This window comes from Taudactylus pleione, unplaced genomic scaffold (assembly GCF_031769625.1).
Source record: "Taudactylus pleione unplaced genomic scaffold, aTauple2 ptg000560l, whole genome shotgun sequence".
Classification (NCBI taxonomy): domain Eukaryota; kingdom Metazoa; phylum Chordata; class Amphibia; order Anura; family Myobatrachidae; genus Taudactylus; species Taudactylus pleione.
Genome location: NW_028284962.1, coordinates 2,802,763 through 2,829,155, shown reverse-complemented (window position 1 = coordinate 2,829,155; position 26,393 = coordinate 2,802,763). Strand labels below are relative to the sequence as shown.

General features: G+C 46.1%; 1 protein-coding gene across 9 annotated transcripts in view; it reads left to right on the top strand.

Annotated features, from left to right (window-relative positions):
* Positions 1 to 26,393, top strand: part of PIP5K1C (phosphatidylinositol-4-phosphate 5-kinase type 1 gamma) — a 111,184-nt gene that overhangs the window by 51,876 nt on the left and 32,915 nt on the right. For all 9 annotated transcript variants that reach the window (XM_088452962.1, XM_088452963.1, XM_088452964.1 and 6 more), the window contains exons 9-13: positions 2,016 to 2,099; positions 11,454 to 11,502; positions 11,653 to 11,737; positions 18,258 to 18,419; positions 19,285 to 19,423. In XM_088452962.1, coding sequence (XP_088309088.1) covers positions 2,016 to 2,099; positions 11,454 to 11,502; positions 11,653 to 11,737; positions 18,258 to 18,419; positions 19,285 to 19,423 — 519 coding nt within the window. The remainder of the gene's footprint in view (positions 1 to 2,015; positions 2,100 to 11,453; positions 11,503 to 11,652; positions 11,738 to 18,257; positions 18,420 to 19,284; positions 19,424 to 26,393) is intronic.

Genomic DNA, 26,393 nt, shown 5'->3' with positions numbered 1-26,393 from the left:
TTTGGTGGCCAGATTCTTCCTCTCCAGGCTAGGCCCAGAGTGATCCCTGTGCCCCTATGGAGTTTAAGAAAAGGGGGGGGGGTGGTTGTGGAGGTTAGGTTGGTAAATAAGAAAAAAAGATACTTACCTGTCAGGATCTTCACTGCCGGGCTTCGGCCGGCGGTAAATCATACTGATCCCAAGACAATGACCCAAAGCATATACAAGTCATTCAACCAAAGAATGGTTAAAGATGAATAAATATAAAGTTTTGGAATGGCCAAGTCACAGTCCTGACCTTAATCCAAACGAATTGTTGTGGAAGGACCATTGAAAGAAATAACACTAACCTAACAGAGTTGAAGCTGTTTTGTACGGAGGAATGGGGTAAAATTCCTCCAAGCCTATGTTCAGGACTAATCAATTACCGGAAACGTTTGGAAAATTGGGTAAAAAGTGGGGGGCCTGGTATTTTGGGAGGCTGCAGCAGATGTATTGGTTTTTTAGAGACCTCAAAATATACTAGTGCCCATTTTCAGGTAGCCCAAATTTAACTACAGTACTTATTTTTCTGAAAAAACATTGCTTTCTATAATTTCTCCGCAAATATGCATATAACAGCCCTTTGCGTCAAAATAAGTTCACTAAATAAGTTTACTAGGGCTACTACTACTATTCTATATTGATTCCCAGGGTCACTGAAGCTATTTATGGGGTACACACTGATTTCCCCCCAAAAAATTTCCTTTTTGCTAGTTTCGCTTTGTAAAACATTCACCTATCCACGTTTTCGCCTGTTTATCAGTTGAATAGGGCGAAAAGTGGGGACGCGCTTGGAAAAAACATTTCGTCAAAACAGGCGAATGAGGCGAATTCTTTCCATTTTTCGTCAGATGGCACTTTTCACAGCTAATTGAATTCGGCCCATAGATTGTAAACTCCACTGGGGCAGGGACTGATGCGAATGGATAAATATTTTCTTTAAAGCGCTACGGAATGTGTGCACTATATAAATATCTGGTAATACCTAAATAATAAAAAGCACCTTAATACCAGTTGAGGATCGTTTAAATGATACTGCCTCCCTGAGTGTTATAGCTGACCATGCACTTCCCCTTGTGGCTACATCTATAACCTTGTTTTAATGGCTAATTCTAGTATCATAACACACCATGTCATAAAGCCAGGGTCGTAACTAGGAGTATTTGAGTGGTGCCGTCTCATTGGGCACAGGACCCTGGAAGCGGCACAGTCGATGCCCCACGGCACCTGCATGTGGCTTACAGGGTGTCTGGAATGGCACAGTCCAGTAGAGTTGTCCAGAGCGTTCAAGGGATGCTCCAGGCAGGCGGCCTGTAGGGGTGGGGAACATGCATTATTTTGAACTGGTTTTATAATTTTCTTTTTGTTTTGTGATTTAGACCTTGCTCCATTTTGTTGCCCTTCTCTAATGTATGTTCTGCTGGAGATACAGCCTTCACAACTGCACATAATGTTGTTTGCATGCACTTAAATGACTTACACATTCTTAACAGAACCGGCAAATCCCTGGGAGCCATGTAAAAATCTCCTGGTTGCATGTAAAATGTTTCCTAGATGGCAGTACAGCTTCAGCACTACTATTGTAGATCCCATGCTAAGCATTTAGTTGAAAGCCAAGGCAATAAAAATCACTATTCCTTTTGACAGAGTAATTTCATTTTCATCATTTAAATCTGGATAGATATATAGTTGTAGAATTTCTCAATATGGAACTACATATAGCCACCTTTTTAGCTGTATTTATATTTGTTTCCTTCTTTTTATAAGTCACATAGCTCTGTGCTTCTGCCCCTGAGCTTTATTATGAAAAATAAAAGCAGGTGCTTCCACACAGGAGCAGTCTTGAGTCCATTTTATGGCATCATAGTCATGCAAATTGTGTTCCTGGGTACATTCTAGTTCTACATATGAAACTGATATATTCCTACTTGTATAACATTTCTTTAATCCTATTGGTGAGCGACTCTGTTTAAATTTACTGCTTCTTTTTCTAGAATGGGTGGAATTCCAGCTGTGAATGGAAGAGGGGAACGTCTCTTACTTTATATAGGAATCATCGACATACTGCAGTCATACAGGTAAATTATTCACCTACTCAATGATGACCTCTGCGGGTTACTAGCAGTTTAGACTGTATAGTTTATCACAATTTGCCATTGTGTTTTTTTATTGCTTGGGTTACCAGATGCACATATGCAGTTTGAATTTCCTACCTTTCTATCTGATAGCACTGGACAACACAGAACTGTGACACATGTTCTCGGGAGTACGCATATCTGCTGTAATCCAAAACTGGGCGCAAGATATTTTACCTTGATAAACCTCGCCCCAATTGAATTTGCCACATAGGTTTCCATGTGAATTCTAGAAAAATAAATGTGAACTATCTGTTGATCAAATTCACTTTCACACATCACATAAATTCTTAATGTACTAATCCCTATCATAACCTGATTACTGAAGTCTGTTATAAAGATATATTAATAACTTATAACACTTTGGTAAATAAAATGTTAATAGAAAGTATGATGGTCGCTCACATCAGCTTAATGATATTGCCCAGGTGCTTGTAAGGGGCGGGGTTTACACTGAACCACAGAAAAAAAGGGATATTCCCTCCAGCACACTGCAGCAATATTAGCAAAAATACTTGAATCCTACATGATAATAAAAATTCAGGGGCATTAGTTGCAAACATTTGCAAATATATGATTAAGCGCCGGGCCAGCGTCAAGGCTCCTCTGGGTGTTACTATTTGGTAGCAATAATTATTTTGGGGTGAGCGTTTGGGCATGGGACTCCCGGAGTTGCTCTGGCTGGGCTTTTATCAGGGAATCACCACTTAAACAAATAGATACTTTTTCATCACCTTTCTATGTGAATTGTTTATTATTTATGTAATTTTAATTCTTTCTTATTATATTAACACTTTGTAAAGTGCAGATGTGTCAAGATAATCAATAAGTGTTAATATAATAAGGAAGAATTAAAATTACATAAATAATAAACAAACCGATACTTTTTCATCACCTTTCTATGTGAATTAAGTGGAATATCCCTTTTTTTTCCTGTGGTTCAGTGTAAACCCCGCCCTTTACAAGTACCTGGGCAATATCATTCAGCTTGATGTGAGCGACCACCATACTTTCTATTTGCAGTTCTGAGAGGCATGAAGGGAGCCAGCAATGGGAGGATGTACTGGTCCGTATAGTGCCATTTGGAGGTTTTTGGGGTGCCTCCTGGTGAGTCAGCTCTCAGCTTATACATGTGCTGTTATTATGCAGTACTGTAATTGTAATTATATGACCCAGAGTGGGTGCTACTATTTGGTAGAAATAATTATTTTGACGTAAATAAAATGTATCCTTGCACCTGTAACATAAGGTATCCCTGTCTTGGCAGGAAGAACCCTAGGGGCTCTCACTCGAAAGCCCTCACTTTAGAAGTCTGCTGTGGTTTTTCCCTATAGGTAGAGAGTGTGAAGTTTTTCAGTAATTCCCCCATAATAATACATGTGTGTGCTGACCATTATATTACTGAAGGATCTCTGTAGTACCTACAGTTCAGACCTGAAGACTTAGGTCTCTTATCTTCTGTGCTTGGTGGCAGATATGGTGATGTCTAGAATGGTTTGTACGATTATTGAAATCACCCTGGTATGTATGTGCTTAAGCTGGGTGCACACTGATAGATATATCGCCAGGAGTGTACAGCGGTTTTGTCTGAACGACGTTGTTCACACACATTCTGTTGTTTTTATTATAACCCATATATGTACACTAACGGTCAAATGTTTAAAAAACCCAACCCTCACCCCTCCCCATTATTCCAGTTGTTGAAATTTAAGTCCAGTTCCAGTCCAGTTAATGACCTGAAATGGAACAAAGTTAAGCTGTAAACTGCAAGAGGTATAAAAAAAGAAAAAAAAAAAAAAAAGTTTTGGTTAGCAAAAACTGAAAAATTTCATTTTCAGAGTTATAAAAATAGGCTTTTTCCAGGGATTAACTAATAGGTTCAGGACTTACAGCAATGAAAATTAGGCTTACCTGGGCCATGGAGCAGTGCTGTAAGATGATGTTATGGACCGATGAATCAAAATGTATACACATTTTCATCCCACAGGGTTTTTGTATGGCATCAAGTTGGCAAAAATGCAGATTATTGCGATTGCTGGTTCCCCGTGTGTTTAAGCCTACAATTTAAAAGGGCGTTGTTTTTAATAGCAAAACACCCTCTGTTATGTTATTAAAAGCATTGCTCTTTTAAATTTGGGGCTGACACATACAGGAAAGTAAATGAAGCTCTGTGATACAGCTGTCAAGCATGGAGGAGGAAGTGGGATGATCTGGAGCTCATTTGCTGGATCCTGAGTCGGCAACTTACATGAAGTGACTGACACACTGAACCAAAAGGGCTTTCTCCTTCATCCACTAGGGGACACTGGAGTCTCGGTACAATGGGGTATAGAAGTGGGTCAACCGGGAGCTGGCGCCTTTAAAAAAAAAAAAAATCTGAATGGTAGCTAGCTCCTCCCCCTCTATACAGGCAGTCTAAAATTTGTGCCCTGGGAGCTGGACCTATGCTCCTTAAGGCTCTCTCACACGCAGTTACTACTATCAGCAGATTGAGGACACAGACAGGCAGCTCACTGCCCCTGCCTGTCTGTGCCATTGGAGCTGCCGGTGAGACCTCACCGCAGCTGCTTGCGGTGTGCGCTGGGGTCTCCTGCTACAGAGACCTAAGTCTCTGGGGAGTCCCAAGACGCGCTGCATGCTGCGCACGTCGCGGGCTCCCACAGCAAAGCCCGCCGCCAGCAGCACAAGGCAGAGCAAGGTTACTGTGTCCTGGCTCTCTGAATAGCAGGGAGCCAGGACGTTAGGCGGGCATACATAGTAAGCGGTCCGCTAACGCTGAGAGTGTGCCATAGTGGGGGGGGGGGTGGTGGGGTGGAGCCTAAGTAAATCTTCTGCTCCTGCCTCCCAGCAGCCTCGGCGCTTCCAAAGGGAGGCTGGAGACCATTTTAGCTACTGCTGCACATAGAGACTGTCTGTCTGCAGAATGGAGCTGTGACACTCAGGCCAGTACTGCTGTTTCACTGCTTTTATTCATGCAGCACTATTCAGTAGCGCTGCTAGGGTCATAGCATATCTCCCTCTATGCCCCTTTCCAGTTCTTACAGTCTCTGTATTGATCTCTGTATCTCACTGTCCCTTCACACGTACGTGTGTGTGTGTGTGTGTGTGTGTGTGTGTGTCTGTGTGTGTGACAGTGCATTGCAGTTTTGTCTACCAAGGGTTCTAAAGCTGCACAGAAATCATTCACCTGCAAGAATTGTGCAGAGAAATTTACACAGGCACAGTCTAGTACTTCCCTGCTGTGTGACAAGTGTGTTTCTCAGACTGCTGACTCACCCGTTCAGCCTATATGGTCTGATCAATTGACTTCAGTTATGTCTACTGTCGGCAGAGCTGGAAGCAGCTCGCAGAGACAGAGGTGCTCAGAAAGACATCTTCCGAACCAGATTGGGCTCGTTCATTAGCCAAGTCTGTTGAGGTACTTACAAGGGTAATGTCCCAGGCCCCTCCTGCAGCCTCGTCTTATAATGTCCCTAGTAAGAGGGTGTAGAAGCTTTAATTACTGCAGTACGCCAAGTTTTACATGTGGAAGACTTAGAGGTGACTGCTAGACCGTCTATCTTTAGTAAAAGACTTAGATAGGCTGTCACTTTTCCAGCATCAGAGGAATTGGATGAAATCCTAACCTCAGCTTGGAAACACTGAGATAAGTAGTTTCAAATATCAAAGAAACTTTTATCTTATTACCCCTTTCCTCCAGAAAGCAGGAAATTATGTGAGACTCCTCCCCTCAGTGTCCCGTCTTTCTAAAAAGACAGTACTCCCGGTACCTGGGGCTGTTTCACTTAAAGAGTCCCCTGACAGAAAGCTGGAGAACACTTTGAAGTCTATATATACAGTTGCAGGGGTATCCCTGCGTCCAGCACTAGTTAGCTGTTTGGTAAATAAGGCTGTAGAAGCTTGGGCTACGCAGCTTGCAGAGGGTCTTAAGACCAGGCACAAACTGAAGATCTCATTCAGCTGGCGAACAGATTGCAGAATCCGCTTCTTTCCTTGGGGAAGCTTCTAAGGACATATGTGGTCTTTCTGCTAGATCCTCGGCTTTAGTTATCTCAGCTAGAAGAGCTCTTTGGCTGCGTCAATGGCAAGCAGATGCAGAATATAAGAGAGCAGTAGAGGCTCTTCCTTTTACGGGGGACGTTCTATTCGGAACGGAGTTAGGTAGGTGGATCTCACAAGCTACCAGGTGGTAAATCCACTTACCTACCATCTGCTGCTCCTCCTCCTAGACGACCTGCTGCAGGACCATCCTTTCGGTCCTTTCGTGCCCATGGAAGGTTCAGAGGTCGTCCCGGAGGATCTCCGGCCTTCTCCCGTGGTTCCAGAGGCTGTGGTAGAGCTGCGGCAGCCTCTGCATCCTCGTCCCAGCAGGACAAGGCTGCAGCGAAGCCCTCTGCATTACGTTCTTCCTTCTCACTTGGGGGATCCCAGGGTGGGATCTAGTCTTCTGCACTTCAAAGAAGTGTGGATCAAGTCTTGTCCGGACGCCTGGGTCCGGGACATCACTACTCACGGACTGAAGTTGGACTTCAAAATCCAGCCGCCTTCTCGTTTTTTTCACAACCGGTTTACCACTGGCATCAGAAAAGTGAGTGGTAATTCAGGAAGCAATACAAAAGCTGGTATTGTCTCAGGTGGTAGTGAATGTTCCGACCCATCAGAGAGGTCATTCCAGCTTGTTTGTGGTGCCCAAACCGGATGGTTCAATGAGACCCATTCTCAACCTCAGGGATCTAAACCCCTATCTTCAAGCCTTCAGGTTCAAGATGGAGTCCCTCCAGTCTGTTATTGCAGGACTCGAGAAGGACGAGTTTCTTGTGTCCTTAGACAGACATAAAAGATGCCTATCTTCACATCCCCATCCGGCCCCCTCATCAGGTATTTCTTCGGTTTGCGGTGCTAGACTCTCATTTGCAATTTCAGGCCTTACCTTTCGGTTTTTCGTCATGGCTGTTATGATTGCCCTGCTTCGTCTTCAGGGGGTTGTCATTGTTCCATACTTGGACAATCTTCTGATCAAGGCCCCGTCAGTAGCTCGCTTGTTACTGGATATTCAATTAACTCAGTCTTCTCTTACAGCATGGGTGGATTCTGAATTTCCAAAAATCCTCTCTAATACCAACCCAACATCTGCTATTGCTGGGCATGATATTGGACACGGTGGAACAAAAGGTATTCCTACCTCAAGACAAGGTCTCCTCCATTCAGCACATGGTGGGTCTGATTCTGTGACATCGCAGTGTCTGTACATCTGTGTTCTACTCCATTTCAATTGGACCGTCTCTCCCAATGGTCAGGTACCCACCTCTTTCTCCACCAGCGAGTTCTATCGTCCCCCAAACTCGAACATCTCTCATTTGGTGGTTGAATCCCTCTCACCTGTTGGCAGGAAGGTGGTTTGCAGTGTGGGATTGGATTCTACTCACCACAGACGCAAGTCTGAGGGTGGGGGGCAGTGACTCTGGGAAAACATTTTCAGGGTCACTGGACTCAGCGGGAGGCAGGACTGCCTATAAACATCCTAGAATTCAGGGCAGTGTTTTATGCTCTCCAGCTGGCGCATCCTCTGTTGCAGGGTCAGGCAATCGGAGTACAGTCGGACAATGCCACAGCGGTGGCATATATAAACAAACAGGGCGGCACCAAAAGCCGGGCCGCCATGAGGGAAGTAAGCAGAATTATTCTTTTGGGCCTAGGAATTTGCAGTGGCGATTTTTGCGATCTTCATCCCGAGTAGAAAATTGGGAGGCCGACTACCTCAGTTGGCAGGACATTCATCTGGGGGAATGTTCGCTCAATCCACAAGTATTTCACCAACTGACTCTGCGTTGGGGCCGACCTCAGGGCGTCGAGGTTGAAGCACCAATTACTGCTCCCGAACGAGAAACCCGCAAGCAGCAGCAGTGGATGCACTGACAACACTGTGGCCATTTTAACTACATTTACCTGTTCCTTCCTTTCCCGCTCATCCCCCAATTGCCTCAAAGAATCAAGCGAGAAATGTCAAGGAGCTACTAGTAGCTCCAGATTGGCCCAGACGAGCGTGGTACTCCCACATACGGAGTCTGTTGATAGATGAGCCGTGGCCGTTTCCTCTACAAGACTACCTCCTTCAGGGTCCGTTTATTTATCAAGACTTAAGGCGGCTTAGTTTGATGGTGTGGCTATTGAAAGGGCTGTCCTCAGGATAAAGGGTATCCCGTCCAGTGATTCCTACCATGATTCGGGCTTGGAAGGAGGTTACGTCTCAACATTACTATCTGATATGGACGACGTATGTAGCTTGGTGTGAGAGACGAAAGTCACCTCCGTCAGTATTTATTTAAGGTATCACGCCTCCTTCTTTTCCTTCAGGCTGGCTTAACAGCAGGCCTTCATCTTGGTTCCTTAAAGGTACAAGTATCCGCGCTGTCTCCTTTCTCCAAGGAGTAGTCAGAATTCAGCCTCCTTTTGTTCCTCCAACGGCACCATCGGACTTGAATTTGGTACTGTCTTTCCTCCAGTCTGACACCTTTGAGCCGTTACAGAGGGTGGAGATAAAGTTTTTAACTTGGAAGGTTGTTCTTCTTTTGGCACTCGCCTCAGCGAGGCGTGTGTCTGACCTGGGGGCTTTATCATGTCTTCCGCCTTATTTCATTTTCCACGAGGGTAGGGCGGATTTGCGTACGCAAAGGTCTTTCCTTCCTAAAGTCGTATCTGCTTTTCATATAAACCAACTAATTGTGGTCCCTGTGTTTACGGATGAGTCTCCAGCCTCTAAATCCTTAGACGTTGACAGAACTGCTTCTCTACGAAAGTCCAATGCTTTGTTTGTTCGGTTTGATCTGGCGCGACCAGGTTGGCCGGCATCAAAACAAACCATTTCTAGATGGATTCGTCTGACTATCAGATAGGCTTATGTGGCGGCTTCAAGACAACCACCTGTTTCCATTACAGCGCATTCAATGCGCTCGGTAGGTTCTTCGTGGGCGGCTTCTCATGGGGTCTCCTTAAACCAGCTTTGTCGAGCGCCCACTTGGTCAGGCAGGCATACTTTTTTAAAGTTCTACCGCTTTGATACTTCTGCTTCAGAGTTTGGCCGCGCGGTTTTGCAGGGTTCTCTGCGCTCTCCCACCCGGGATGTGAGCTCTGGGACGTCCCCATTGTACTGAGACTCTAGTGTCCCCTAGTGGATGAAGGCGAAATTAGGATTTTGGTTCTTACCGATAAATCCCTTTCTCCGATTCCACAGGGGACACTGGACACCCACCCTGCGCTGTTTTACCTGCATTTGTCATTGTTTTTCTAGGTTCAGACGGTTGTTTGCTTATCCAGAGTCTGATTGAAATGTTTTTCTTTTATAACAATGTTTACTTCTTTTGTACATAAATGCTGTAGCTTTTCTGTTTTCTTTCTCCTTACTTACCAGCTCCCCTCAGGCACAGTTTATTTAGACTGCCTGTAGGGAGGTATAGAGGGGGAGGAGCTAGCTACCATTCAGATTTTTTTTAAAGGTGCCAGCTCCCGGTTAACCCACTTCTATACCCCATTGTACTGAGACTCCAGTGTCCCCTGTGGAATCGGAGAAAGGGATTTATCGGTAAGTACCAAATCCTAATATCGCAGCATTTTGCAGTGTCAAGCAATACCCTCTGGTCTATGCCTAGCTTGTCAAGAGTTCATCCTACAGCAAGGTACTTACCCAAACATACCTTCAGGCTATGTCAGAACTAGCTCTGAGGAAATGAACAAGACTGTAGGCTGCAAATCATTTAATAGCCAGCACCGTCTCCAGACTGGGGGCCAAATTCAATTAGACGCAAATGCCGTAATGCCTATTGCCGCTTTTCACCTGCTTGCATCTTATTCCCAAATTTAATTACAGGACGTTTTCGCTTACGCGGAAACTCAATGCACTAACAGGCGGAAAAGTATCTTCAATGAATGGCAGGCGCAAAAAAGTGCAAAATCTCCATTTTGGGGTGCAAAAATGGGGAATTGATTATTCAGAACCCCTTTGGAACAACTACCCCCCCCCCCCCCTCCCCCCAAGCACAAATTGGACAAAAAAGTTACCTCATAAAAGACATCACCCCGAGAAAGACATGTCATTTTTGGGGCGAACATGAAAAAAGTAAGGGGACATGGATAAAAACTAGCAAAATAAGTTTCTTGGGGGGCTGTTTGGATGGGCAGGTGTTTTTAGGAGTGCAGATGCTTTTTTTCTAAAAAGTGCACTTTAGAGGCACAAAAAAATCTGCTAGCACCCATTTTCAAGTACCCCAAATTTGACTGGACTATTTATTTTAATAAAAAAATACTGTTTTATTCATTCTTCACCACTTTTACAAAAAAGCTTCTAGAAAGCTTTTAACACAACTTAAGGACACCAAGTACGTTCATTGGGGCTAATTGTACACATCTGTATCGATTTCCAGTGTCAGTGCGTCTTATTTTGGGGCACAGACTGATTCCCCCTTTTTATTCAGTACTTTCCACCTGTTATGCATTCGCCTCTTTGCGTTTTCGCCTGTTTTGCATGCCGCAAATTTGCGGAGGGGGGGCGTTGGCGGAGGTTAGGGTTAGGCACCACTAAGGGAGGCTTAAGGTTAGGGGGTAGAATTAGGTTAGTGAATACTTACCTTCGACGATCGGTATTTCCTCTGCCGGGATGCCGCTGTCGGGATTCCATCCGCCGGCCAGGGGTCTGGCGGTAAATCATACCGATTCCCATGTAATACCTTTTGAAATAATTTTATATCACTCCCTGATTTGCATATTTCAACAATGAGATTATGGTGATGTTTGAACATGCAGACCATGAAAGAACTAAGGAAAACCTACAGGGACCGCTTATCTCTCTTTGGGGAATAATCATAATCCTCTCATTGCTGGCAGGTGAATGCTAATTATCTGATGAACAAAATTCTGAATGTTATTAATTCTGCACATGGCTACATCCTGTATATTTTGGGTGTCACATTATTTTTCCTATGAAGTGTCTTTTTTTTTTTTTTTTTTGGTCACTTGCATTTTTGTTTTGTTTTCAGGGACCTATCTAAAGGTGGGGAAAAGATCTGACATGAACTTCATGGGGGAGGGGGTCACTGTATAAAAATATTTTTCTTGCTTGTAATGCAGCTTTAGAGTAATGTCTGTTATTTGGTAACACTGTTAATAAAGATGATCTTGCAAAAGAAAAAGTAAATTCTCATAGCAAGCTTCAACTGATGCAGCTTTATAGTACATCTTTATTAACCATCGATAGGTGTCCAAGAATGACAAAGTACAGTGACCTAGTATGCACTCATATTTCAGGTTAATCAAGAAGCTGGAGCACACTTGGAAAGCTCTTGTTCATGATGGGGTGAGTTATGATACAGTGGTTATCTCCAGTAACCAACTTAAATTATTTTATTCTCAATTCCTGTTTTATTTTTAATTTTTTTTTAAATGTTTTTGTGTCAAACTGATATCTTCCTAAATTGTACCACACTTTTTTTTTTTTTTTTTTCAGGACACAGTGTCTGTACACAGACCAAGTTTTTATGCTGAACGTTTCTTCAAATTTATGACCAATACAGTGTTCCGGAAGACATCCTGTAAGTATCATTGCTGGCATGTAGAGCAGTCTAGAAGTTTTACATAAACAAATGTAATTAGGAATTTCAGCAGAATTTAGGATGTTAAAATAGTGATAAATCAGTATACCATTTAAAAAGACTAAAGTGGGGTAGAGAGTGCAGACATGTATAGTGGAAGCTGGACATAATGAGAATTCCACAGTCAAGGCTATAGATGGAGACAATGATCTGATGGAGACCAGAGGCTAGTGGTTAGGGAGTTATCGGGCCCTAGTGTATGTATTTCTGTACACCCATCAGCCATAACATATTGTGTAGGTCCCCATCGTGCCGGCAACACCGCTCCATGCCAGACCCATTAAGGCATGGACACCACAAGACCTCTGAAGGTATCCTGTGGTATCTGGCAGCAAGGCGTTCGCAGCAGATCCTTTACGTCCTGTAAGTTGCGAGGTGAGACCTTCATGTCTCTGACTTGTTTCTACAGTACATCGCACGTCAATTTCTTGAACTTTGTCCTGTTCCTCAAACCATTTCTGAAAAATATTTGCAGTGTTTCAGGGTGCATTATCCTGCTGAAGAGGCCACAAAATAATGTTTAGGTAGGTGGTATGTGTCAAAGTAACATCCAGATGAATGCAGAGACCCAAGGTTTCCTTGAAGAATATTGCCCAGAGCATCTTACGGTCTCCACTGGCTTGCCTTCTTCCCCATGTAAATGAAACGCCTACACACCTGACTGTCTAAATGATGTAAAATAAAATGTGGTTCATCAGGCCAGGCCATCTTATTTCATTAATCCATTGTCCAGTTCTGATACCCAATGTGGGCGCTTTCATTGGTGGACAAGGGTCAGCATGAGCACTCTGACCATTCTGTGACTACACAGCAAGCTGTGATGTACCGTGTGTTCTGACACCTTTCGATCATAGGGGGAGGGGCCCTAGATTGCACACCCTACGCACAATGTGAGGTACTACCTGCTGAGACTTGTAGTGCTGCAGACATAAAGAGACAAATGCAGCTGCACACTCTAACCATGCTGAACCTAATAATATAACTGCTAAATAGCATCAGAGGTTCTTTGCATAATAATGGCCATAATTATTGGCCTACCCACCGCGTCCAGGTGACCTCTATCAGGCAGGTCCCTAACACTCCTATGGAACAAATATAGGGTAGGGACCCCACAGGCCAACCCAGCAGAACACCCCATGGCATCACACTAGTGTGAGTTTTAAAGTGAGGGTTAAGAATAATAAAGAGAGCCTATGTGTTAAGTCGATCATAGCCAGTATTCACTTTTTCAGCAATTGGTGTTACAATAGCTCTTCTGTGGAATAGGACCAGACTGGCTAGCTTTTGCTCCCCGTGAGCATTTGACGCCCATGACCGTGTTGCCGGCTCGCCAGTTGTGCTTCCTTTGACCACTTTTGGTAGGCAACTAACCACTGCATACCAGGGATACCCTAGTAGACCTGCTGTTTTAGAGATGCTCTGACCTAGCCATCTAGCCATCACAATTTGGCCCTTGTCAAAGTAGCTCAGATCCTTACACTTGACCATTTTTTTTCTGCTTCCTACACATCAACTGCAGAACTGACTGTTCACTTGCCGCCTAATATATCCCACCTCTTGACAGGTGCCATTGTGAAGAGATAATGTTATTGACTTTTACCGGTCAGTGGATTTAATGTTATGGCTGATCGGTGTATGTGTGGTAGTTTATTGGCAATGTGTTTTGTTTGAAATATTACTACTTTTCCTATAAGTTTTCTAATCGTCTGATGAAGTGCATTGTCTGAAAAATACAGTGACAAAATGTAAATTTGTTTCTTGCCCTCTTAGTATACAATAATATAGGGTTCAGTATGTATTCCATTCATAATTATGTAGCCAGGCAGTTTCACTATTTGCTTTTGTCTTCCTTATACCCATTTCAGATATACAACCTGGGAAATTTCCTGCTCAGACCCGGGAATTTCTCCTGTGCAAATTCCCGGGTATTTGGTCGAGACCCCCCTTTCACACTACAGTGTCTACCTGGGAAATTCCCAGGTAGACATAAGCAGGGTTTTTTAGTTTTTAATATTACCTTCCTCTCCTCTGCCCTTCCTAGCCTATCCCCTCTCCGGCTGCCGCTGATGATGTCATCATCATGCAGCAGGCAGCCGACCAATCACTACAGGCATTTTATTATTATTAAATTATTTAAATGTGCCCTGGTGGTCTAGCGGGAGTGCGGGCTGCTCGCTGTGGCAGAGACGCGCTGGCGGGTGTCTCTGGCTCTGGGGGTGGTGAGCAGCAGCACTGAGCGTCCTATAGGACGCTTTGTGCTACCAACTCAAAGCAGCAGCGCTGAACGTCCGCGCTGCCAACTCAAAGCAGCAGCGCTGAGCGTCCTATAGGACGCTCTGCGCTGCCAAATCAATGTAAAAGTTGCTTGGTGCAGCCCGGGAGTACTAAATTCCCGGGTAACACCATTCAGACATAAGCAGGGTAATTTCCCTTAAGTCCCGGGAAATTCCCTGGACGATTGAAGGGTCGGCTACCCGGGAACGTGTTCCCGAAAAGGTACCTTTCAGACATACTCTGCAACCCGGGATTTGGCTGAGACAGACCAAATTCCCAGGATTCTCGGTATGTCTGAAAGGGGTATTACACACACTAAGGTGTTATTAGCATCTTTGTTGAGTAGAACTCTTGTGGGTCCATTGGATAAATTTAATTGGCTTCCTTTTTACTGGGTCTGTCCCTCATACCCTCTGAGACTTGTCATGCCCTAGCCCAGAGGTTCCCAAACTTTTATGAATCACTGCGCCCTAGAGTATCAGAAATGTTTTCACGGCACCACTAAAGCTGGGCATCCACTATACAATTTTCTGTCAGATACAGTATCTGTCCAATCTGGCTGGTTGGAATGAAAACCTGGTAATGTATGGCAGCAAATGATAGTCGATCATATGGTTTTAAACACTGAAAAAAGGACAAAAAAAATTGTTCAAATTGGTTAAATTTGTGAGTTTTAACCAATTTGTCTGAATAACCATTTTTTTCTATTTTCCAGTGTTTGTGCGCAAATGGACGATTGTCATTTGCTCCCATACATTACCAAGTTTTCATTACAACAACAGATATCTGACAGATAATTGTGTAGTGGATGCCCAACTTTAGTTTGTCTGAGAAATTCAGAAAAAATGAAGTACAGTGAAGTAAATTGTGCTTATCAATCATCCTTAGGTTAATTTATGTGGTGGTGGACAGGTTTGCACTTCTGTTTGTCCACATATTTACATTACATTGATTTGGTGCTGGACCACCAACCTGAGACACCCCTGCAAGTGTCCTGAGGCACCCCAGGGTGCAACAAGGCAGTTTGGGAACCACTGCCCTAGCCGCTAGCGATCCAGAATCTGTAGAGGCATGTACAGTGCCTTGCAAAAGTATTCACCCCCTTTGCATTTTTCATGTTTTGTTGCCTCACAACCTGGAATTAAAATGGATTGTTTGAAGGTGTGCATCATTTCATTCACAGAACATGCCTGCAACTGTGAAATTGTGTTTTTTTTTTATATATATATATATATATATATATATTGTGAATCAAACAACATTTAGGACAACCTAACAGAAAACTTCAGCGTGCATAACTATTCACCCCCCTAAAGTCAGTACTTTGTTGAGCCACCTTTTTGCGATAATTACAGCTGCTATTTGCTTTGGATAAGTCTCTGAGCTTGCCACATATTGCACCTGGGATTTTTGCCCATTCCTCAAGACAAAACTTCTCCAGCTCCTTCATGTTGGATGGTTTCCGCTTGTGAACAGCAATCTTCAAGTCTGACCACAGATTTTCAATTGGATTGAGATCTTTGCTTTGACTAGGCCATTCCAACACATTTAAATGTTTCCCCTTAAACCACTCGAGTGTTGCTTTAGCAGTATGCTTCGGGTTATTGTCCTGCTGGAAGGTGAACCTCCGTCCCAGTTTCAAATCACAGGCAGACTGTGTAGGTTCTGGGTTGTTTGTGGACCCGGGGTGGTAGCAGGAGCGATCACAGAAGCGGATTTGAATAAGAAACTAGGTTTTTTAATAAGTGCTTGAGAAGACATAAAATATGGCAGTAAATAAAAGTCCAGGAATATATAAATGTGCACAAGAGTTCTGTGGTATAAGTAATGGGTTAATGTCCAAGTAGAAACAATTAGAGCTGTCCAGGTGTGCAGGTAGTGAGACTGAAAATAATCAGCCAGGTATGCAGGTAGTGATGCAGGAAAATAATAGCCAGGTATGCAGATAGTGAACTAAGGCAATGAGCAGGATGTCAGCAGGCTCAGGCACTCAGGTATGGGCAAGGGTGATGGAGGAAGCGGGTTAGTCCAGCGGAAGCTAGGAGCTGACAGGCAGACTGGCAGACAGTGAATTCACAGGAACAGGATAAGCACAGAGAACTCCCTCTCAGCTAGGCTGAGATACACGTTGCACTGGCAAAGAAGGAAGGCACTGACCCTTTCTAAATACCCCATGCCGTGCTGTTACTGGGCAGAGGGAACATGTGACTAACCAGGATTGGCCAGCCGCATCACATGGCCAGAAGGCAAAATGGCGGCGCTCATGCTAAACGGAACGGAGACGCCGCCAGGCCTTACCAGCGCAGAGTGACGACAGGCCCGCACAACAACGCGCGCAGCCAAAGCCCCCTGCCAGACACCAGCTCCGCCACCAGACAGCCTGCGCCACACAGGTAACACCCGCCTAGCGCCATGCTGAAATACCCTGGCCGTGACAGACTGAAACAGGCTTTGCTCAAGAATATCCCTATATTTAGCACCATCCATCTTTCCCTCGACTCAAATCAGTTTCCCAGTCCCTGCTGCTGAAAAACATCCCCACAGCATGATGCTGCCACCACCGTGTTTCATTGTGGGGATGGTGTTCTTGGGGTGATGGGATGTGTTGGGTTTATACCAGACATAGTGTTTTCCTTGGTGGCCAAAAAGTTAAATTTTAGTCTCATCTGATCAGAGCACCTTTCTCCATACATTTGAGGAGTCACCCACATGCCTTTTGGCAAACTCAAATCGTGTCTTCTTATTTTTAGCACTAAGTAATGGCTTTTTCTGGCCACTCTTCCATAAAGCCCAGCTCTACGGAGTGTACGGCTTATTGTGGTCACATGCACAGATACACCAGTCTCTTCTGCGGAACTCTGCAGCTCCTTCAGGGTTACCTTTGGTCTCTGTGCTGCCTCTCTGATTAATGCTCTCCTTGCCCGGTCTGTGAGTTTTGGTGGGAGGCCCTCTCTTGGCAGGTTTGTTGTGGTACCATGTTCTTTCCATTTGTTGATGATGGATTTGATGGTGCTCCGGGGGATCATCAAAAATTTGGATATTTTTTTATAACCCAACCCAGAATTGTACTTCTCAACAACTTTGTTGCTGACTTGTTTGGAGAGCTCCTCGGTCTTCATGGTGTGATGCCTCTTGCTTAGTGGTGTTGCAGCCTCTGGGGCCTTTCAGAAAAGGTGTGTTTATACTGACAGATCATTTGACACTTAGATTTCACACAGGTGGACTTCATTTCACTAATTGTGACTTCTGAAGGTAATTGATTGCACCAGAACTTTTGAGGGGCTCCATAGCAAAGGGGGTGATTACATATGCACATGCCAATTTTCTGAATTTTATCTATAAAGATTCTTTTTTATATATATTTTCTTATTTCACTTCACCAAATTAGACTATTTTGTGCAGATCCATCACATAAAATTCAGATTACAACCTGTAATGTATTTATTTTTTTTAATGTAACAAAAAAGGTAAACAGCCAAGAGGGGTGAATACTTTTGCAAGGCACTGTACATAGATACTAAACACCACTGACACTGAAGTGGGTAAAAAATCCTTTTAAGTTTTATAGAGACACTTCTAGCTAAAATGAAATTTATTTGAAATCATGATTCTTGCAATTTTGCAAAAATGTTAGTAGGTAAAATTCGCTAACTGAAAAATGTATGTTTGATTTATGCAGGAAAGTAAATGACAGGATACTTTTCTGTGGGAAACTGATGTATAATCAACATCACAATCAGTCATGAGTGGTCCCTTTTGCACAGTCCTCCTCACTTAACAAGTACAATATCTGTTGTTGGGAGGGGATTGAGACATATGGGATGGAACGACAACAAGAATAGTGGTGATTTAAATGACTGCTGTTTGTAGCAGTCACTCTTATGGATTGTAGTTCAAGCCTTATGCTTATTTTATGTAAATATTCCGAATCGCTCATATCGGTCTTATGGGAAATCTGGAATTAATGTGCCTTTTTAAAAGTAAAATCTATTTTCCCAGGATAATTGTACTATAAGTGGAAGTGCATGGTTTCCATATAAAATAAAATGTTATACAATTCTGCTTTTCTTAGGTTTTAAATGCATTCATAATATATGGAAAAAATACTTTTTATATTAAGTAAATGTCCGTTCATACAGGTAGTTAGGAAGCACTAATAAAGCATTTGTTACTTTTATCCCCTCAGCACTAAAGTCCTCGCCTTCCAAGAAGGGAAGAAGCACACTTCTTGTGCCTCGCCCTATGGGACCCTCTGCTGCATTCTCTGCAGGGCAAATCCCCACCGATCAGGAAGAAGGGAAATATGACCTACGTGGAGCCCGCAGCTACCCAACTTTGGAGGATGATGGTGAGATTAGGGACGAATACAATATTTTGGCATGCTGCCTCTAGATTGACAATATAAAACATGCCAGGTTTGGTGGTCCACAGCAGCAGTGGTTTTAATACTTAAACAGCCGCTGAAATGTAATTTAATTTACAAGCAGAGTAATCAAACTGACTGCCTAATGCTGGGTACACACTAGATATATCGGGCATTCAGTCGAACAGCTGATATATCGCGAGCACGTCGGCAAGTGTGTAACCCTGATGTCTGTGAAAAGTATCGTTCACTGAACTATCACACAGCTGACGGTCGATATATATCTGTAGATATATTGTCTTATCTGGCTGTGTGTACGGGCGGTCAGCAGACCGACTGTACACTTGTTGCAGGGACTGATGTCGCAGCTAAGCGGGCAAATTTCAAATGCCCGTCCAGCTGTGATGTCCGTACGACATGTAGAGCGGCTGATCGGTAAGTGTGTATACTTGCGCCGACTGAGTGGCCAATTCAGGCATCAGCCAGCCGGCTGCTAAGTCGACCTAGTAAGTACCCAGCTTAATCCTCATTAAACATTGTTATAATGGCAATTGCCTCCTTGGTTGAAAGCCTTCTAAGTTAAAAACGTGGAGCTGTACCTACTCATGAAATCACATTGGTTTCTTTAGAAACCAGTGACATTGCAGAAGCACTAACTCTTTTGACTAGTATTTGAGGCACTAAATGGCTAGGCTGCTTGAATTCCTGCAATGTGAAGAATTAATGAAGCCTAAACTATGTGCACCTTGTGTAAGATTAATCCTAGGAAAATATTTTTCTAATACATCACTTTATAAAGTAAGGAATGTCAGTTTGCTGTGTTCTCGAATATCTCTAACTTTCTCCATAGGTCGTGCAGACTTGCTGCCCTGCACACCCCCGTCTTTTGAGGAGGCCACTACTGCCTCTATTGCTACCACCCTTTCTTCCACCTCGCTATCTATTCCGGAGCGCTCTCCCTCTGAAACTTCAGAGCATCCTCGTTACCGGTGAGAGTCGTGACATGTAGCGAATGCAATTTAAAGAGCGTTTGGTGTTTTCCTTTCACATTTTTCCAACTATAATTATCATCATAAGACCAAATTTCTAGAAGCCTCGAGTCTAGAATGTAGTAAGTGCGAAAAGTTATTTTCTACATCAGGGTATCCACAGGTTACCTTGGGGTATAGGTGATGACGTCAGGCATCGGGCACCATAGAGTTAAGTTTTCAGCCTCCCAGGATGCACTAGGGTCCCCCTCCTATACTCCGCCCCCGAGCCAAGGTATCTCAGTTTCTTTTGGTGCCCGGCTGGAGTTGGATGCACCTGTTAGAGGGGGGCTAAGAATAGCCCCTGAAGTTTCTTCAATGCAGCTGTGGCTGCACATCTGGAAGTACAGCATGGACAGTCAGTGCTGACGTCCATGCTGTCTTCCCTACACCCCCGCCGGTACCAGAACGCCGGTACCGATCCGGGGATGCTGGTAAGCATCTGGGGTCACAGCTAGCGGTGACTCCAGATGTTTGGGACCATGGCCGGATCCAAGGGGGCAGCAGGTAAGCAGCGGGGTCCCGCGGTGGGACCCTGCTGAAACATGGTCCAGAGTCCCCAGGCAGGGGGCTCCCTGGGGACTGGCTGCAGCGTGGAGCCAGGTACCTAACCTGCGCTTCCACTACCCCCCTGGGACAGCAGACCGCGGCTAAGCGGTAGCGCTGCGGCGTTCCAGGGGTTAATTGCATGCCAGGGGAGAGCGCCTTCCCTGTAGCACAGCCGGCGCCTCCCCCGCTGCACACAGCCCTCTCTGCACTGTGCTGACTGGCCCTGTGGCAGCGCTCCTCCCCCAGGCCGGCCTCCTCTATGCTCCTCGGTGGCCATCTTTACAAGCGCATGGTGAACGCTGCTGGAAGCTTGGAAGCGGTGGCATCGTGGTCTGGGTCCCCCGGCATACCTCTCCTCCGTTTGGTTCAGGTCTGTGTATGCAGCGCTGTGTCCTACCAGGCTCTGTGTCTGCGTAGTTGATTATCAGCGCTGTTAGTGCAGGAATTGATTTTCTTTGTATTGTATGTGACGACTGCTAGCGCTGCTGCCTGTACTTTCATTTTCTACTGTCAGCCTTTTCACCCTTCCCTGATCTTTTTCTGCTAAAGCCCTTGCGGTGCGGTGATTGCAGGGTGGTCTCACTATACTACGAGTATCAGTGAGAGGGGTCACATACTTTCCATCATGTCTGGGAGTGACTTTCCTCTCCAGCTTTTGTGTACTACGTGCAAGGTACTTAGGGCCTGATTCAGAGCCGAACGCTCTGACCGGAGCGCTCGCTATGAATCAGGGCCCTCCTCCATGAAAATGGAACGGCCTCCTGGCCGCTCGCATAGCTGTGGGTGAAGACCATCGCGACCATCGGGCTTGCGACGGAGACCCTGCGGTAGGGTCTCGCTGCCGCAAGCCCTGGAGTGATTTTGGCTCTATCAGAGCCAAAATCACTCCCACTGACATCACTAGTGATGTCAGTGGGGCTGGCTTCAGACGGTAGGCGTTCCCATGGGAACGTCTCCGTCTGGCAGGCACGCCCACCAAAGGGGGCGTGCTGTCAATCAACATCGACAGCACGCCCCCTTTGGTGCGAGACCTGGAGCGATGGAGAGCCCGTCACTCGCCGGGTCTCGCGCATGCGCAGGACGGAGCTCCCTCCATTGTGCGCATGCGCAGTGGGGGAACATCGACCCGCTTGCGAGCGTCCTGCGCTCGCGAGCGGGTCTGAATGACCCCCCTATAGCGGAGGGGGAAGGCAGCGCGGAGGGGCAGTGTTATTTATTGGCGCGGCCAATTACTGTCACGGCCCCGGTACAGGAGCCGCCCTGGGCTTGTTTCGCCAAATCGCTTACAACCCTCGTGGGCCAGTTAGCTCCGCAGCCTGCGTTCTCACAGATGGGTTTGTCCCAGCAGTCGGTGGTGTCGTCACCCATGCAGGGTTTCCCGAGACAATTGATGGTACCACACAGTCTCCCTATTTCCCCTCCCCAAGTCTCTCAGGAGCCTGCGTGGGTTAATTCTCTGACAAGTTCTGTACAGCACTTGTCGGACGTGTTACAAGGGGAGTCTGTGTTGAGGCCGCATAAGCGGTCGGTGGCATCTCAGTCCGCTCCTTATGAGGATGACGACGTGATGTCTGATGATGGGGAGATTCTGGATTTTTCGGACCAGGAACCTCTCCGTACTAAAGAGTCGGACACTAGGTCCAAGGTTTATATTCCTGGACTTATTCGGGCAGTCCGCACAGCTTTAGTGATTGAGGATGAAAATCCTCCGGTGTCCAAATCTAAATATGCCTTTTTTAAGGATATTAAGGGTGACTCCACAGTGTTTCCTCTTTCGGGTCAGTTAGTGGACTATTTAGAGGAGGCGTGGAAACATCCGGGCAAATGGTATCAGCCTCAGAGGCGCTTGGCGGTGGCTTATCCGTTTGTGGATAATTATTTTTCTAAGTGGGAATCCCCTCTACAGTTGGATTCCCATGTGACATGCCTAGTCTGCAGTGCCACATTGCCCATGCCCTCCATGTCTTCCTTGAAGGATGCTACGGACCGTAAGGTAGAGATTTGCCTAAAGTCCGTTTATTCCCTTGCCGGGGGGGGGGGGGGCAGCTAGGCCGGCTATGGCCATTTGTTGGGTAGCCAGAGCTATGGAGCGCTGGGCTGATAATTTGGAGGCGTCTTTCGATTCCGGCTGAACAGACCGAGTTGATAGGCAATCTCCGGGACTCAGCCACTTATATCAATGAGGCGGCCTTGGATATCAGTACCCTGGCGTCTCGGATTTCTTCGGCGGCTGTCGCTGCTCGTCGCACCTTATGGTTGCGATCTTGGAAAGCGGACGCTGATTCCAAGAAGGGCTTGGAAGCTTTGCCTTTCAATGGAGAAGTGCTCTTTGGTCTGGATCTGGACAAAATCGTAGCCACGCTGGCGGAAGCCAAATCGGCATGTCTTCCGTCTGCTGCGGTTCCTTCCGGTTCAGGTACGTCGGCCTTACAGGGCCCAGGGTAGGCCTAAGACACAGTCTTTTCCCAGACAGGCTGGCCCCAAAAAATCAGCCAAGCCCCGGAAACAGGCCTGGAGTACCAGACATCCGGCCCCTAAGCCCAATGACAAGCCTGCGGCCTGACGGTCCGGGCCTCCCTTTGGGGGATCCCAAAGAGGGAGGCTGCCTGCTGCAGTTCGCCCAGTGTTGGTCGGTTACCTCGACAGACACTTGGGTTCTCGAGGTGGTTTCTCATGGGTACGCCCTCTCCTTTCGGCACAGGCCCCGTCTCGATTCTTCACCACGGGTCTTCCATCAGACCGGAACAAAGCCGTGGAACTGCGGAAGGTTTTGCACACTATGCTCCAGGCTGGAGTTATAGTGCCTGTTCCATTCTCCCAGAGGGGCCAGGATTTCTATTCCAATCTGTTTTTGGTGCAGAAACCCAATGGGTCGTATCGTCCAATCCTCAACCTCAAAGCACTCAACAAGTCTTTACGGGTGCCGAGGTTTCGGATGGAGACCCTACGGTCCATCATTCTGGCGCTGGAACCTGGGGATTACATGGTGTCGTTGGACATACAGGACGCTTACCTGCATGTCCCTATTCTTTTACGCCATCAACAGTTCCTCAGGTTTGCAATCCGCAACGACCACTTTCAGTTCCGGGCGTTACCTTTTGGGCTGGCGACAGCACCATGTGTATTCACCAAGGTGATGGCGGTCATGGCGGCTTCCCTACGGCTGCAGGGAGTCCGCATGTTACCGTACTTGGACGACCTTCTGTTGGTGGCAGGATCTCCAGAGCTCCTTCTACGCCACTTGGACCTGACCATTGCGGTACTGCATCGGCACGGCTGGTTGATAAACTGGCAGAAGTCCACCCTGATCCCGTCTCGGAGGATTCTGCACTTCGGAGCCTAATTGGACTCAGGACAGCAAAGGATCTTTGTGACGGGGGAAAAGATCTCTGACTTGCAGTTGAGGGTGCGCAGTTGTCTGCAGAATCGCCGTGTGTCTCTGCACTCGGCGATGAGGTTACTGGGCTCCATGGTGTCGGTATTCGACATAGTGGAATATGCCCAGTTTCACTCCAGACCTCTGCAGCAGTTGATCCTGTCCAAATGGAATGGACTGCCTCAGAGTCTAAAATCCCAGACGATGGTGCTCACTCCGGAGGTTCGCCTGTCCCTAGCCTGGTGATTGCAGACGACCCATCTCAACAGGGGTCGTCCGTTCTGGGTGGCGAATTGGGTCCTGTTGACAAAGGACGCCAGTCTGCGAGGCTGGGGAGCAGTCACGGGTCCACACTTGTTCCAGGGCAGGTGGACTCGGGCGGAAACAGAGCTTCCAATAAACATCTTGGAGCTCCGCGCGGTATTCAATACTCTCCAGCAGGCACATCAGGTTCTCCAAGGTCACCCAGTGCAGGTCCAGTCGGACAACGCTACTACCGTGGCCTACATAAATCTTCAAGGAGGAACCCGAAGTCGGGCGGCTCTCATAGAGGTGTCCCGAATCCTGGTTTGGGCGTAGCGCAATCTCCCAGTCATATCAGCAGTCTTCATCCCGGGAGTCCTAAACTGGGAGGTGGACTTTCTCAGTCGCCAGGACGTTCATCCAGGGGAATGGTCTCTGCACCAGGACGTCTTTCAACTTCTGGTGGACAGGTGGGGTCTTCCAGAGATCGACCTCATGGCGTCACGGCACAACAACAAGTTGCCGATGTAAAAAAGGCGTCTCTGGTGGATGCTCTGTCCATCCGGTGGACGTTCCGGTTTGCTTATCTGTTTCCTCCGTATTCCCTTCTTCCACGGGTAATCCGGAAATTCAAACAGGAAGGAGGGACGCTCCTGTTGATCGCTCCCGCGTGGCCCCTGAGGCACTGGTTCTCAGACCTCCAGGGACTGTCCGTGGACATTCCTCTGCGGTTGCCGTTACGTCCGGACCTCCTGTCACAGGGTCCTTGTCTTCACCCGGACCTGACTCTGCTGTCTTTGACGGCGTGGCTGTTGAGACGGCCATGTTAAGGTCCAGGGGGTTTTCCAGCTCTGTAGTGCAAACCATGCTAAGGATATACCATCGTGTGTGACATACGTTCTTCCAGTGGTGTCGGCCAAGAGGTTATGCTCCTCGGGAGTTCCGTCTGTCTAGAGTATTAGCTTTCCTACAGGCGGGACTAGACCATGGGCTTCGCCTTGCATCTGTGTCTGCCCTGTCAGTCTGGTTCCATCGTAGGATTGCTGCAATCCCTGATGTGCGCACCTTTATGCAAGGTGCTCTCAGAATTCAGCCACCTTTTGTTCCACCGGTGGCGCCTTGGAATTTAGCTGTGATCCTGAGGGCTCTCCAGGGACCGCCGTTTGAACCACTGGGCTCAGTGGTCCTCAAATGGCTGACAGCTAAAACTATTTTCCTTCTGGCCGTTGTTTCGGCCAGACGTGTTTCTGACTTAGGGGCTCTATCCTGTAGACCCCCTTTTCTGATTTTTCATAGGAACAGGGCGGTGCTGCGCACTCGTCCTGGTTTCCTTCCTAAAGTTGTTTCCAGTTTTCACATCAACGAGGAAATCGTTGTGCCGGCTTTTAACTCACCTGATCTTTCAGTGGGTGAGGCCACTTTGGATGTTGTGCGGGCCTTAACGATTTATGTTGACCGCACTTCTTCGTTTAGGAAGTCTAACGCCTTGTTTGTCCTCTATGGCTTCCGTAAAAAGGGTTGGCCTGCTTCAAAGCAGACTTTGGCAGGCTGGATTCGTATGGCCATTTCAGAAGCTTATCTTCATGAAGGCCTTCCGGTTCCTTCCTCTGTGAGGGCTCATTCCACTAGGTCTGTGGGTCCTTCGTGGGCTGCTCGACGTGGTGCCTCTGCAGTCCAGATCTGCAAGGCTGCCACATGGTCCTCGGTCCATACCTTTGTGAGGTATTACGCGTTTTACACCTTTGCCTCTCAGGATGCTTCCTTCGGGAGACGGATTCTCCTTTCAGCACAGGAGCATCCCCACCCTTGAAGGATACTGCTTTGGGACATCCCCAAGGTCTCCTGTGGATACCCTATGGACCCTGATGTAGAATATATGAGATATGGTAAGAACTTACCTTTGTTATCTCTATTTCTACGAAGTCCATAGGGTTCCACAGGACTCCCGCCCTGTCGCACCTGTGCTGCAGATGGGCTTTACTTTGGTCACCGGTTTTTCCATCTCCCTCTGGTGAGAATGTGATTCTTGTGTGTGTCCAGATCTTTTTTTCTCTCTCTTCCTTCTCCTCCTCCAGCCTATGGCTTGGTACGTAACTGAGATGCCTTGGCTCTTAGGGGCGGGGTATAGGAGGGGGACCCTAGTGCATCCTGGGAGGCTGAAAACGTAACTCTATGGTGCCCGATGCATGACGTCATTACCTATACCCCAAGGTATCCTGTGGAACCCTATGGACTTCGTAGAAATAGAGATAACAAAGGTAAGTTCTTACCATATCTCATATTTTATTAACCTTCATCTGTAAGGTTCATGTATAATATTTTCAAGCGTTTCAGTTAAAAAAAAATATATATAAATATTTTACCCTTTTGAGAATCCATTGGAGTATCTACATGAGGAAAAGAAAGCTTAATTCTAGTATATTTTCATATTGTGGTAAAGGAATTTTATTTTTGGTTTCATATTTATGGCATTAAAGACTTTTCGGCATAATTGACATGCATTCATTTCAGGTATTTTGATAAAGCATTTATAAAACTTAAACAAAATCCATGTTTCACAATTCACTTAATGGGCAATAAAATGTAATTTCATATCTGTCATTACTTTTAAAATCCATTTGAGACTATAGTAAGATCATGGATATTTTAGGTAGTGTCGTATGCATTTATTTATTTGCTTGTATTTACTAAAGACGACTAAAAGAAGCTTTTCACGAACAATACGGAAAAATTTTAGAAATTGCCTGAAATAAGATTGAAAAG